A 13,489-nucleotide genomic window follows, 5' to 3' on the forward strand; every position below is an offset into this window, starting at 1 on the left:
TGCTAATTAGTAATTAGTCGTAATGGGTGTGTCGGATGTGACCACCTGGGCTCTTCCTGGCCATTAGATCTAGGTTAGGTATGTGAAGCTATATAAGCCAAAGTCTGTAATTGAGAAACTTATGAAAAAGAAAATAGAGAAGAACTCAGTCCAGTATGACTGCCAGTTGGTTACTTGAACGTTTAACAATCAATTCTTAGTGATTATCAGTTCTTGTTATGGAATTATAGGGAAGTCCATGACACCTACCTACATCAGATGATAATCCAAAACACAAAAATCAGTGGAAACAACTAAAACAGACAAAATTTGAGCCAGTTACCTACAGATATCAGATGTTTGAGTTTGCATTAGCCTTATACACAATGCGATCGATCGGTTAAGAAACTTGATGTTCCAATTTACCAAGGGCAAGACACTCTCTTCTCTTATCCAGTTTAATGGAAAATGCTAAATATGAATTCATTCAAGTGTAATATAACATACCATACAAAAATCAAATACTATCGAAAAGCAGCCCCTCTGAAAAGAAAATAAATCTTATTTCATTAGTTCATCAAATTCCGCCTCCGTACAAAAAATAAGCAGCAAGCAGAACAAAGTATTCTGCAGAATATTTATGCTTCCTCCAAAAAACAAAATGCAGAATCCCAATTTAAGCATTACACAACACAACCCTTATAAGCCCCAAAATCAAACAAGAAACAACGACAAAGAAAAGTGTGACGAAATCTCTGGCGGACCATTTAGATACGGCTTTCGCTTCAACACGAAGACTCTTTGCTCTTCTTAACGCATCAACTTCTTTCAACAAATCAAATTCAATCCCTTTGAATTTCAATTCCTGGACACACTTCGATAAAAGCTTTGAATCTTCTTTCTCTCTATCTAGAAGCTTCCCAATATGAGTTTCAACATCGGTTTTATATCGAATAGCCCAGATTATCACTAATGAAGATAGGAGAGAACATACAGATGGTATCCAAGATCTATGACAGGATATGGAACCAGTACTGGTATTTGATGTGAAGAGAAGAAGAAGAGATGTTGAATGAAATAGGAAAAAGAAACAGTAGAGTTGTGTTATCTCTTTCCTGACTGTATCGATTTGAGTTTCTTTGAGAGAGATACGACCTAGGATTAGTTCTTCTTCTTTGAACCATTGTTTTAGGAGGAGTTTGTGAGTTGGACTCTCAGCGATTTGATTCAGTGGGTGGTTCACAGATTTGCTTTCTTGATCTGCCATCATTTTTTTTCTTGGGTAACTGGAATTTCTATTTCTTTTTTTTGTCTGCTCACAGTTGCAGAGATTGAGAGAGATTTCGGTGAGTGAGAGAGCGGAGACTATTAAAGAAGATAAAGCAGAGGAAATTTGATTTTTAGAGATGAAAATTCCAGATCTTAAACGCAACGGATCTATTTCAAATTTGCTAACGGTCGGATCAGCAAACTCCTAGAATTGCAAGATTAACTGTCAAATTTCCCGAAATTACCAAAGAACCAATACCGTTTAATCTCTGAAGAATGCTAATACCACACTACATCATTTTCAATAAAACCTACACAGTAAAACCTTGTTGGCTTACACGGTCAATAAAATCCCCTTGTTGGCTTGATTAAGATGCAGACTATGAACTTGTTTGTTTGCAGCTGACTCGGCGTCTGAATCTGAGTCAACCCCTGACTCGGACCGAGTCAGCAGTCAGACCGTTTATTTTCCATTTTGAGTCAGATCTGACTCGACCTCTGACTCAGACATAACCCCTGACTCGGACTCATCTGAGTCAGGTAACAAAATACCCCTGACTCATGGGACCAAACCACTGACTCACTTATTTCCGAGTCAGATGAGTCAGATCTGACTCAAAACAAACATATCGACTCAGATCCAGATGAGTCAGGCGATTTCACTCAGATCCAGATGATTCAGATCCAGATGACTCAGATGAGTCAGGAGTAAACAAACATGGTGTATGACTACAAGGTACAAAATTTCACTTTACAATGATCTAGGCCTTTCACTTCAGGGTAATGCTTTTCTACCACTATATTAAGTATTTTTCTATCCGTTTTACTAATTTCTATCAATGGATATAAAATAAAAATCAATTTAAAGGTTCCCCTAATCCTCAATGGATATTAAAAAAAAAAAAATCCATTTAAAGGTTCCCCTAATCCTAAGTGCGAAGTTCTTCTAAGGGGCTAAGGTTTAGTTTAATATTGTTGTGCATTTTACAAAAGTGTTTTTTTATTGCGATATATATGGTGTAAAAACCAGTTAAACGATTGGTAAAATAGTGGACTAAAAACAGTAACAAATGACAAAACAAACATATGTTATATGAGAAAATTATTTTTTTTCTAATTTACGAAGTTTAAACATAATTAAAAATTTATATATCTAATCTGTAATATTACATTAATTCTTTTTAAGCATATTAACTTTACTAAAAATCATTTTTATTACTATTGTTAAAAATTATTATCTTGAATAACCATTTGTATTATAGATATAATTTCAATATAAGAAATTTTGCTCGGATCTGATCCCAAAAGACTAAATCTGAGCAAGAGTTTGATGGAGGCTAGGTTTTTTTTATCTTTTGGATAGGCGGAACATTATTATTATTATTATTATTATTAGCAAGACGACGGATTGTATGTTACAAGTCGGTGGAAGGCAACCGAGCGACAAGCTGGGCGCCAACACCTTTTTGAATAATGATACCTAGCCTATGGAACAACGAATTGCCTATTTTGTGATTAACATCATGACTAACTAGGCAGTTGCTCAACCTCTTAAGAAATAAAACTAAATCATCTCCCAATTCTCCCATGGTAGAAAAGGCTAATGCCTGGAAACCGTAACCGAGTGTCGTACACTTATGTAGGTATTTCGCGCGCTTGCGACTCACTGCAGCAATGATGGCTTGGCCCGGAGGGGTGTTACGAGTACTGGAGGTAGTGAAAGGTGAAATTCCATTCACATCAAAGCACACATCTTTGCCGTCCTCCCAATTATAGACCATGATATCAGCAGGTTTAAGTTCCTTGACAGAGTTTGAAAGAAACCCCAAAGAGACTTCTTTACGAGCAATAACACCTGACCTGTAGCATATGTCAAGAAGAGCGTCACGAACCATATCATGCCTGAATTTTGAACCCACCTCACTTGCACAGTGGACTGCATGGTCGGCATAGATATCCATCGCCCTGTTACATATCGAACACCTGCTGTTTTCTTCAAAAAAGGGTATGGCAAGCCGGTATTTAAGGATTGATTGGAATTGTCTTGGTGCTACAGCTTGGTTCAGTCCACTGATATGAACAGCCTTGAGAAAATCCATTGCATGATCACGCCTGTTGCATTGCCAGACTAACGATTCTCGTTCATTTAAGTTGAAGCTGGCAGGTAACTTTTCCTTAACAGCGCCAAAGTATAGTGCAGCCAATAATTTCATGGGATGAGGGGCGGCATCAATGACGCTGGAAATAGAAGCAGGAGATCCACAAGCTTGAGTAAATGATTGAAGAGCTAGTTCATAACTTGGACTGAGGTTTGCAGGCATTGATAGTTGAAGAATGGTTTCCTGCAGATGTCTGGTCTGAATCTGAGAAGCCAAATAGCAGTATTTTGAAGTGTCTGCCATAGTGTAGATGCCAAACCCTCCATCCTTGATTGGAAAGGTGGCTAAGCGTTGTTGGAAGAGGCCAAATCCAGCACCATCACCTACAGTGAGTTGTCGTAAGTATTGAAGTAAGTGCTTGTCATAAACTGTAGAAGCAGGTTGCAGATGAGCCGGGCAGGTGGTGCGCATAGCGAAATATAGTCTGGAGACCCTAATACAATTTCGCAGAAGCAACATCTCACACTGTGGGTCGTGAAGTTGTTGTACTTTCTGCATCAACTGGATGGTTTTATCCACTCTGTGAAGAACAATGTCACTGCAGTACTGAGATTCTAGGATAACAGGGCCTCCCAACAATTTTACACCAAGCAATGGCCTGCCAATATCACTTGGGAAGACACCACTTTGACTGCATCTAGGATCTGGTGATGGCCAGTAGATTTCAGTCTTCTTGATGTTCAGTTGTAGTCCACGCTCAGGTCCTGCCAACTGGATGATGTTCAAAGCCATAGCTACTTCCATTGTATCTCCTGCAATGGTGCCATCATCCAGGTACCATGCATGAAGATCTAGCTTACATTGGTTAACAATTATTATTATTATTTTTTTTTAAACAGGGAAAAAGAAAAACTAACTAACTTCTGACCAGGGAGAAGTTATATCAGCAGGTAATTGTTGTTTAGTCCATCTCGAATGGACGTTGTGTTTGAGGGCATGATCAGCTAATGCGTGAGCTGCAGAGTTGGCCACTTCAGGGACAAAGCTGATGTCACAGTTGCTGAAAGTCTGCATACACTCTTTAATATCATATCTTGTCTTCCAGATTCTCCAAGGAGGTCTTGTTATTGCACTAGTTGTATGTACAACTTTCATCATCCGCCACGTGTACAGAAAAAGACACGTGGAAGGCATGCAAAACAAGATATCAAAACATGATAGAAAACATCTCATCATAAGATGCCACCGGTCAGCAGATCTGACGGTCAGGGACAGAGGATCACAGAGGTATGATGGCTCAGAGGAGCACCAGATAATACCTCTTGGGTGTTAATACACCCAATCCCAAGGAAGATCCCAGATCAACGGCTGAGAGGAAGTTTGACTGACACATACGTGACCAGACAAAGAGACACTTGCCTGACACGAGCAGACATCCATCTACCCGCATTAAATACCAAAGAGATATACACGTGTCAATCAGCTCGTGGAAGAGGCGAGGATAACCCTTCGTATTCAAGCTCAGGCCGCAGCCTATGCCGAAGACCTCTGCGTAATGGGCACAAAGTACAAGAAGATCCCAGATCAACGGCTGAGAGGAAGTTTGACTGACACAGATGTGACCAGACAAAGAGACACTTGTCTGACACGAGCAGGCATCCATCTACCCGCATTAAATACCAAAGAGATATACACGTGTCAATCAGCTCGTGGAAGAGGCGAGGATAATCCTTCGTATTCAAGCTCAGGCTGTAGCATATGCTGAAGACCTCTGCGTAATTGGCACAAATCACAAGAAGATAAGATTACAACGGCACCTCAGAAGTAGGACCCACGTTCCAACCCTATAAATACCCCTCTCCACTAAGAGAGAAGGGGTCGACCAATCCAGAGCAATTATAGGAGAATATAGGAGAGAGAAATAGGAAGAGTAAGTAATCCCCCTACTTCCGCAGACCTATGTATACTCTAAAGTCATTCGACTATCTTTGTAATCATTCAATACATAGTGAAACACCAGCCCCGTGGATGTAGGCCTTAGTGCCGAACCACGTAAATCTTCGTGTTATTTACATTTCAGCACCTTATATTCAGCGTTGAACTTCATGTGCTTTACATTTATACTTGATTCTCTGTCTATTCCTTTATACGAACATTATTTATGATAATATTCGACAAGACAATGACAAGCTCGAAGGCTTCGAGTCGATGAATCGATATAATCATTCCCCTTACACATACAACGTACAATTCTATAATTAGACTGTATGCGAATATTGTTTGTGAACACGTGGATGGCTTCGTGATTCTTGTGTTCACAATCTGGCGCTAGAAAGCAATGAGAAGTCTTCGGCAAGACCCATGGCAGCATTCACATCAAAGGATTCCCCTGCGGAATATATCCTACCGAAAGAAAATTCAGGGGAAATAACGGGCAGAGTACCCACGGTATTATCGCCAACAGGGGCAGATTCACCCCCGCCAGTACCACCAACGGTAATATAGCCCTCAGACTCACCATCACCACCCGCGGCAATTCTTTCTTCACCATCACCACCCGCGGCAATTCCTTCTTCACCATCACCACCCGCAGCAACTTCTTCTTCACCATTACCACCTTCGTCATCAGGGTGAGAAGTGTCGGTACGCTCTTCTCCATCGGACATTTCTTCATCCTCAGCATACCCTTCGTTTACATGACTCGTAACCTCTTCATAGACCTCAACCTCACCGGTAACCACAGTAGAAGATTGTTTGGGTCCAAGTTTCTTCTTCTTCGACACCTACAAACCAGTACACATCCCCACAAAGGCTCATTTTTTCCCTCACTTCAAAAATGAAAATTATTTCAAGCAAGGAAAAAGGGGCAAATAGAATACAGAATATAAGAAGAAACTATACCTTGGCAGCAGCAGCACTCTTCGGTGGATGGGTAGCACCAGAACCCTCCTCCTCATCTCCATCGACGACATCAAGAGCGTAAGGAAAATTCATGCCCGCGAAATTCGGACAACAAAGACAGAAATCTCCATAACGAGCAGGAGGAGTTTCACGAGGCTTGCTGTTTTCAAAAGGACGCCAGCCGCGCGGACCAGGAATCCAACCATAAGCCCAAGGACCAACTACCTCAATAACAGTAGCATGCCATTCATAATCATGGTCACGCTTAATCCTTTCACGAGCAGGAAAGAGTTTCCGTTTAGCATATCCCTCAGTACCAGGAACATACTTCATCTTGGCATCACTCACCTCACTCAAAAGACGAATTTCACCACGGGGAGCAACGATATTACGAAGACTAACACTCCACGGCTTACGGTTTCTACTGTTGACATAATCCCCAAAGGAACTGTTAAAATTCTGAGGAGTGTACCACTCTCTCTCAGCAGGATTTGGAACATAGCAGGTCATCATAGTCTCCCCCTTGCTTCGCAGGTAACATTCCTTCAGTGAACGAAGATAATTCCCAGATAGTTGTGACACGGAACGATTATGAGTGTTCGTGGTAGAGCCTTCGCGACTAGCCAACACGTCATAATAAAAGGAGTCCCCGACTTATATAGGGGCAACATGAGACCCGCATCGAAGGCTCCAACCATAGTCAACAGATGAAACTCGTCAAACTGATACTTAGCAAGGAGCTCGTAAGTGATATCATCGTCAGGGGCATAGAAGCGAACCTCAAAAGCTTGAAGCTCATATTTTTCCTTGAACATCTCAAGATCAATATGCTTGAAAGTGACCTTCTTCTTACCAACGGAAATGCTGCGTATCACGGGGACAATTTCTTCTTCGTCTGCGGAATCAGAAGTAGGACTCAATTCCGAAGCTTTCCTTTTAGAAGGAAGATTTTTAGACGGATCAGCTCTCGACATAGTACCCTTGGAGTACTTCCCTTTGAAAGAAACCGCGGGAGGAGGCGGCAAAGATTTCTGCGGAGGCACTAAAGGAGGAGCCATTGAACGAAGGGGCAGAACGTCCAGTGTTTCAGTACGAGAAGGAGGAGCCCGCGTACTCCTAGAGTCATCACGAGGAGGAGCCTGCGTACTCCTAGAATCTTCACGAGGACGAGAAGGGGCACGGTTAACATCATACCTAGATCCAGAAGGACCCTTCGGCACATCCCCTTTCTTAGTAGGCACAACCTTCGTACCAGAGGAAGAAGAAACCCTATGACCCCGAGGATCCGATTGCGAAGACTTGTAAGGACCTTCCCCAAGTGGAGATCTGTCAGAATCTCGACGCGGAGGGGATCTTGGCGGACTAGACGGCGGGGTTTGGTAAGGAGCCCGCGGACGATCAGACATATCTACAAGGAAACACAAAAACAGTTTAGAGAAGAATACGAGGAGATCACTAAAGATCAAAAAACCCATAATTGATGGTTCATCCGGATAAACATTAAAAACCCTAAGAACTAAAAATAACCAGAAATACTCCATCCAACTCCAGGGATAATACTTAGATACAGACTCACAGACTTTGTAACAAAGAACAGGGGCAAGCATATATGCTTCGACATGTGTGTTCTTCATCACAAAGCCAAGAATACAGTAGCAGGAAACAAACGGATAGATACATAGATAAATCAATGATGATCAGCTAATGAAAAACCCCATACCTGTATAGAAGAGGACGACAAGCACCAACCACAGTCGAAGAAAGGAGGATCAGAGATATCAAAATTGAATGCTGATACAGGGGAAACAACAATCGAGAGCGAAAGAGACGGAAAATTGAATGCTGTTATCTTCCTCACAAGAATGACGATAATAAATGACTAAAGAACAAGAATAGAAAACAAGAAGAGGATGAACACTGACAAGAAGAGGATAAAAGTTTTTTTCACATTCTCTTTCCTATTTATGAAGCTAGAGAATACAATAACCGTTCCTCGTACCAAGGAGCAGTTATGGGGAAAGTTAATGCAAAGTGGGAAACGTGTAGGACGACCTTTCTTCTTCTAAATTGCAAAATACGCCCAAGTCAGAAGAAGAGGGGAAAATTGTATGTACACCTTTCATCATCCACCACGTGTACAGAAAAAGACACGAGGAAGGCATGCAAAACAAGATATCAAAACATGATAGCAAGCATCTCATCAGAAGATGCCACCGGTCAGCAGATCTGACGGTCAGGGACAGAGGATCACAGAGGTATGATGGCTCAGAGGAGCACCAGATAATACCCCTTGGGTGTTAATACACCCAATCCCAAGGAAGATCCCAGATCAACGGCTGAGAGGAAGTTTGACTGACACATACGTGACCAGACAAAGAGACACTTTCCTGACACGAGCAGACATCCATCTACCCGCATTAAATACCAAAGAAATATACACGTGTCAATCGGATCGTGGAAGAGGCGAGGATAACCCTTCGTATTCAAGCTCAGGCCGCAACCTATGCCGAAGACCTCTGCGTAATGGGCACAAAGTACAAGAAGATCCCAGATCAACGGCTGAGAAGAAGTTTGACTGACACAGATGTGACCAGACAAAGAGACACTTGTCTGACACGAGCAGACATCCATCTGCCCGTATTAAATACCAAAGAGATATACACGTGTCAATCAGCTCGTGGAAGAGGCGAGGATAATCCTTCGTATTCAAGCTCAGGCTGCAGCATATGCCGAAGACCTCTGCGTAATGGGCACAAAGCACAAGAAGATAAGATTACAACGGCACCTCAGAAGTAGGACCCATGTTCCAACCCTGTAAATACCCCTCTCCACTAAGAGAGAAGGGGTCGACCAATCCAGAGCAATTATAGGAGAATATAGGAGAGAGAAATAGGAAGAGTAAGTAATCCCTACTTCCGAAGACCTATGTATACTCTAAAGTCATTCGATTATCTTTGTAATCATTCAATACATAGTGAAATACCAGCCTCGTGGATGTAGGCCTTAGTGCCGAACCACATAAATCTTCGTGTTATTTACATTTCAGCACCTTATATTCAGCGTTGAACTTCATGTGCTTTACATTTATACTTGATTCTATGTCTATTCCTTTATACGAACATTATTTATGATAATATTCGACAAGACAATGACAAGCTCGAAGGATTCGAGTCGATGAATCGATATAATCATTCCCCTTACACATACAACGTACAATTCTAGAATTAGACTGTATGCGAATATTGTTTGTGAACACGTGGATGGCTTCGTGATTCTTGTGTTCATACCGGTGATACATTTGACCATTACTTGGCAGTCTCCTTCAATTACTATGTCTTTGAAATTCAACCAGGTAGCAAGTTCGGTAGCCAGGAGGAACCCATCTGCTTCTGCACAAAGAGGTGTATATGCTCTGCCAATTCTAGTACCTGCACCCCAGCAAACTCCATTATGATCTCTTGCCACCACTGCACAAGCATAAGAGCCATTTTCCCACGCTGCATCTACGTTTAATTTGATGAAAGGATCATCAGGTGTCTTCCAAATTTGTGGCGCTTCTGGTTGTATTTGCAGATGATTTTCTTCAGCTTCAGATTCATTCTCAGCATGAGGGTTGTAGTATAGATTAAACCAGAATAAAGCAATTTTTAATGCTCCATGAACTGTGTTTTGTTTGTCTTCAAAGACTTTCTCATTCCTTATTTTCCAGATGGCCCAACAGATGGCCATTCCAAGAGAGACATAGTAGAAATTATCGTTCCTTTGGATCCAAGATTGAACTAGAGTTTGAAGGTTGATTTCAGTGTTACCTTGCAGACGTAGTCCAAACGAAGAGGCAAACCAAATTGCTTGAGCTAGATCACATTGGAAGAAAAGGTGCTCTACTGTTTCAACTTCCTTATTGCACATGCATCACTCCATCGAGACGCCTTCAATAAATCTTCCAATCTTTTGAGAGACAGCAATGCCACTGTGCAATGCTCTCCAGATAAAGTTTTTTATTTTTGGTGCTACTCTGTTGTTCTTCCAAAATTTGTTCTACTGAAAATCTGAATCTCCTCGACTTGAAGGCTCTCCATGATTCTGTTGCAGAAGTTTTTAAAAAGATTGAGACGTAAAATCTGCATGATCGGTGAAGATCCAAATTAGCTTATCAGGAGACTGATAAGTGGAAAAATGAGTTTGAGTTTGGGATTTTACTATGAAATGACTAAATTATTTGTATGGCTTGTACCCGGCTAGAGGGATTTAACCAAATATAACTGCTTGAGTTTGACTCTATGGATGACAATATATTAGATGCTAGATCCGCAACATTGTATCTGGGACAAGCTTTAGGTCAGCTCGTGCCATCTTGAGCCAAACATGTGCCATCGTTTGACTTCACATCCCATAAGTGTGCCCTCCACATTCTTAACAAGCAATACTACCCTACATGCTAGTTGACTTTGAGCAATCATAAAACATCAAGTTCATCATACTATCCTTATAATTCACTTTGCATACAAGTTGGACGGCTAAGAGCCATCGTGAACATCAAGTTCTCTACATCAATAAAGACACCGTAAAGTAACCCTTATTAGACAGTTGAAATTAAGAAAAATTGAATAAGACAGTTGAGAATGTTCGTTACAGCGCTATATATACTAGAGATAAGACATGGTCGTCATTATGCATGACATGCTTCACTACAACAGACTAAACACCAAAACAATATGTTGACTTCTACTTTCGTTTACAATTCCTTAGATTCTGCTACAGCTGCTGATGATGAATTTTATAACAGTAGTTTATGGCAGCCAGGATTACTGTTTGGCGGGAACGACACCGGATCTCTGTTTGCAGTGATGGATCAAAATGTAGATAGTAGTATCCATGGTTGTGCGGATGAGGGTCCAATAAACATGTTTATTAGTGATCAGTCTAGCTACCCAGTAGATAAACCACAAGAATCGATTAATATTAACGTTTCGAGGTCTGTTAGTACGACGGCACCGTCTTTAAATAGTAACGACTACGAGACAAAGGAAACAAAGAAATCTGATCATAACGTTAAGGAGAAGTTACGTAGGATGAGACTCAATGATGCTTACTCTTCCCTCAAATCTTTACTGCCTGATTCTTATATATCAAAGGTACGTACACACATATAGTTATCAATTTTTGTCTATCAATTCTTTTTTTTTTTTAAGCTTCATCTTCATTTTTGTTAGAAGAGAACATGTACTTATAAATTTAGATCGTACATACAAAATGATCAGATTTTTAAGAAGTTACACAAAGCAAAGTTGTTTGCATTTAATCTTAGTTTGGCACGGTATACTTCAAGATAGGCGTCACAACACCCTGCGTATTTAGGGAGTATAGTTTTTGATTGGGCAACATATACGTATTATGCGAAGGAGAGATTACAGCTAGTGGTATCAGTGTCACTATTAAAGCTAATGGTTTTTATTTTATTTTTTGTTTTTGACAGAAGAAATGGAGTTCTCCTTTAGTAGTTGCGAAGGTTCTTGAGTACATACCGGAGTTGCAGGAAGAGGCCGAGAAGCTGAAGCAAAAGAAGGGCAATATTTTACTAAGCTCTCAAGAGAAACAAATATTCACTACAGATCAAAATCAAATAGTTTCATCAGGTCCAACTGTTTCAATAATTGAAATTACTGAAGGAGAGATTACAGCCCAAATATGTGTCCACCGAGAACGACAAGTGGATGTTTTCCCCTTGTTGCTAGCGAATCTCGAACGAGAAGAAATTCATATAGCCAGTGCTTCGACTCTCTCAATCTCTACCGAGAGAGTTTGTTACCATCTACATCTCTTTGTAATATTTCTCATCATTAATACTCCCAATTACATTTACTATTACATTTGGATATTTCCTTTCGAAAAAATAGTCTGGTTTCCTAATATTTGAACAATTTACTATTACATTTCGATATTTCCTTTCGGAAAAATGATTCTATACTTCACTGTATATATCTTATCAGTAATTATCATCTACTTACTGATATTTTTCATGTGCTTGAACAGATGAAAGGAAACGCAGACCAGCCATATGTTGATAATTTGAGGAATAAGATTGTTTCATGGTTAGTGGCACGCTGTGACAGTTAATGCCTGATGCGATTGATGATTTCTGCTAGTTACAAATAGCCCATAAATTCACAGCTGTAATAACGTTCCATGGAAAGCAAGATCTTTAGGATATCGTACATCTAAATCTCTCATATAAGATATACAAATACAATAAAAAGAATTGGATTGATAAAAAAAAGGGGGTAAATACGAAGAGAAAGAAGATCACCCAAGGTGGAATCGGAGGGGGATACCTGCAGCATATATACAATGCATATAGCCTATCTATTATGTTTCCCAAGGAGATACTATGAGTATATTGTGTAAGTGTATTTTAATTTTATACCTCATAGCAAAGCACAATAAAGATATGAAAATGCAAATGAAACCAATCATACAAGCACGCATACAACAAAAGATATAACCCTTAAGTAGTTCAATCAAGATGATCGACATCCACTCCCAGAATGATAAAAGTGATTCCACTGCAAGTCAACAAGATATAGTATAAAGTACCACACAAATCCTTTCAAAACCCTTAACCATTTTCTCCTTCACCCACGTCAACATGAGTAAATCTCTATGTTACACTAGTAGCAACAACAATTTCTCTAGTCTTGGAAATGAATAATAATAGAAGCAACAACAACAATCACATATTCAACACTAAGATCGACAAACAAAATATCTGATTTAAAGAGAAGAACAACAAGGCTACTTCACTAATGGGTATTCCGGGCTTGGATTCTATTTAGTTACTTTGTTACTTGAAAATGGATCATTATATGATTCTGCCTAGGAGTGCCAACGGGTCTTATCGAGTCCGGATAGTGTATTACCCAGAACCGGACCCGGTTAATTAAGTCAGTTCCGAGTCCTAACGGTTTCGGAGTCGGTTCTCAATTATATGGACCAGAAACCGGACCCGATAAAAACGACGGGTAATTATCGGGTCCCGTAGTTATCGGTTATTTGATTGAAGTGTAAATCTTCAACCTCGATGTATTAATGTAAAATTGCCCAGTGACCAAATGTGGTTTCTGTGACTTAAAAGTTCTCATACTTGGGGGAAAGCCAAAATCCCAACTCTCACAAACACTTGTGTCAGTCATACCTGATAATGGATATTGCAGTATAAGCATTGGTACCGTGAATTGCATAGA

At 40.3% G+C, this 13,489-nt stretch overlaps 2 protein-coding genes across 2 annotated transcripts; both read right to left on the reverse strand.

Annotated features, from left to right (window-relative positions):
* Positions 1 to 523: 523 nt before the first annotated feature.
* LOC113361334 lies at positions 524 to 1,366 on the reverse strand. The gene has a single exon (XM_026604604.1). It carries the CDS (start codon positions 1,247 to 1,249, stop codon positions 656 to 658), a length of 594 nt encoding a protein of 197 aa, XP_026460389.1. The 5' UTR covers positions 1,250 to 1,366; the 3' UTR covers positions 524 to 655.
* Positions 1,367 to 5,091: 3,725 nt separating this feature from the next.
* LOC113359541 lies at positions 5,092 to 10,157 on the reverse strand. Its single transcript, XM_026603156.1, has 2 exons — positions 9,558 to 10,157; positions 5,092 to 5,118 (listed from the first exon to the last, which is right to left on the reverse strand). Exons 1-2 carry the CDS (start codon positions 10,155 to 10,157, stop codon positions 5,092 to 5,094), a joined length of 627 nt encoding a protein of 208 aa, XP_026458941.1.
* Positions 10,158 to 13,489: the final 3,332 nt, after the last annotated feature.

The sequence above is a fragment of the Papaver somniferum genome, chromosome 3 (assembly GCF_003573695.1).
Source record: "Papaver somniferum cultivar HN1 chromosome 3, ASM357369v1, whole genome shotgun sequence".
Taxonomy (NCBI): domain Eukaryota; kingdom Viridiplantae; phylum Streptophyta; class Magnoliopsida; order Ranunculales; family Papaveraceae; genus Papaver; species Papaver somniferum.

Bases quoted from the DNA above. Each gene is read 5' to 3' on its own strand.
- LOC113361334 (XM_026604604.1), bottom strand. From the start codon at position 1,249: ATGATGGCAGATCAAGAAAGCAAATCTGTGAACCACCCACTGAATCAA.
- LOC113359541 (XM_026603156.1), bottom strand. From the start codon at position 10,157: ATGTGCAATAAGGAAGTTGAAACAGTAGAGCACCTTTTCTTCCAATGT. The intron at 5,119-9,557 runs GTAATGGTCAAA...CCAATTACGCAG, and splicing joins TAATTGAAGGAGACTGCCAA to AGGTCTTCAGCATATGCTAC.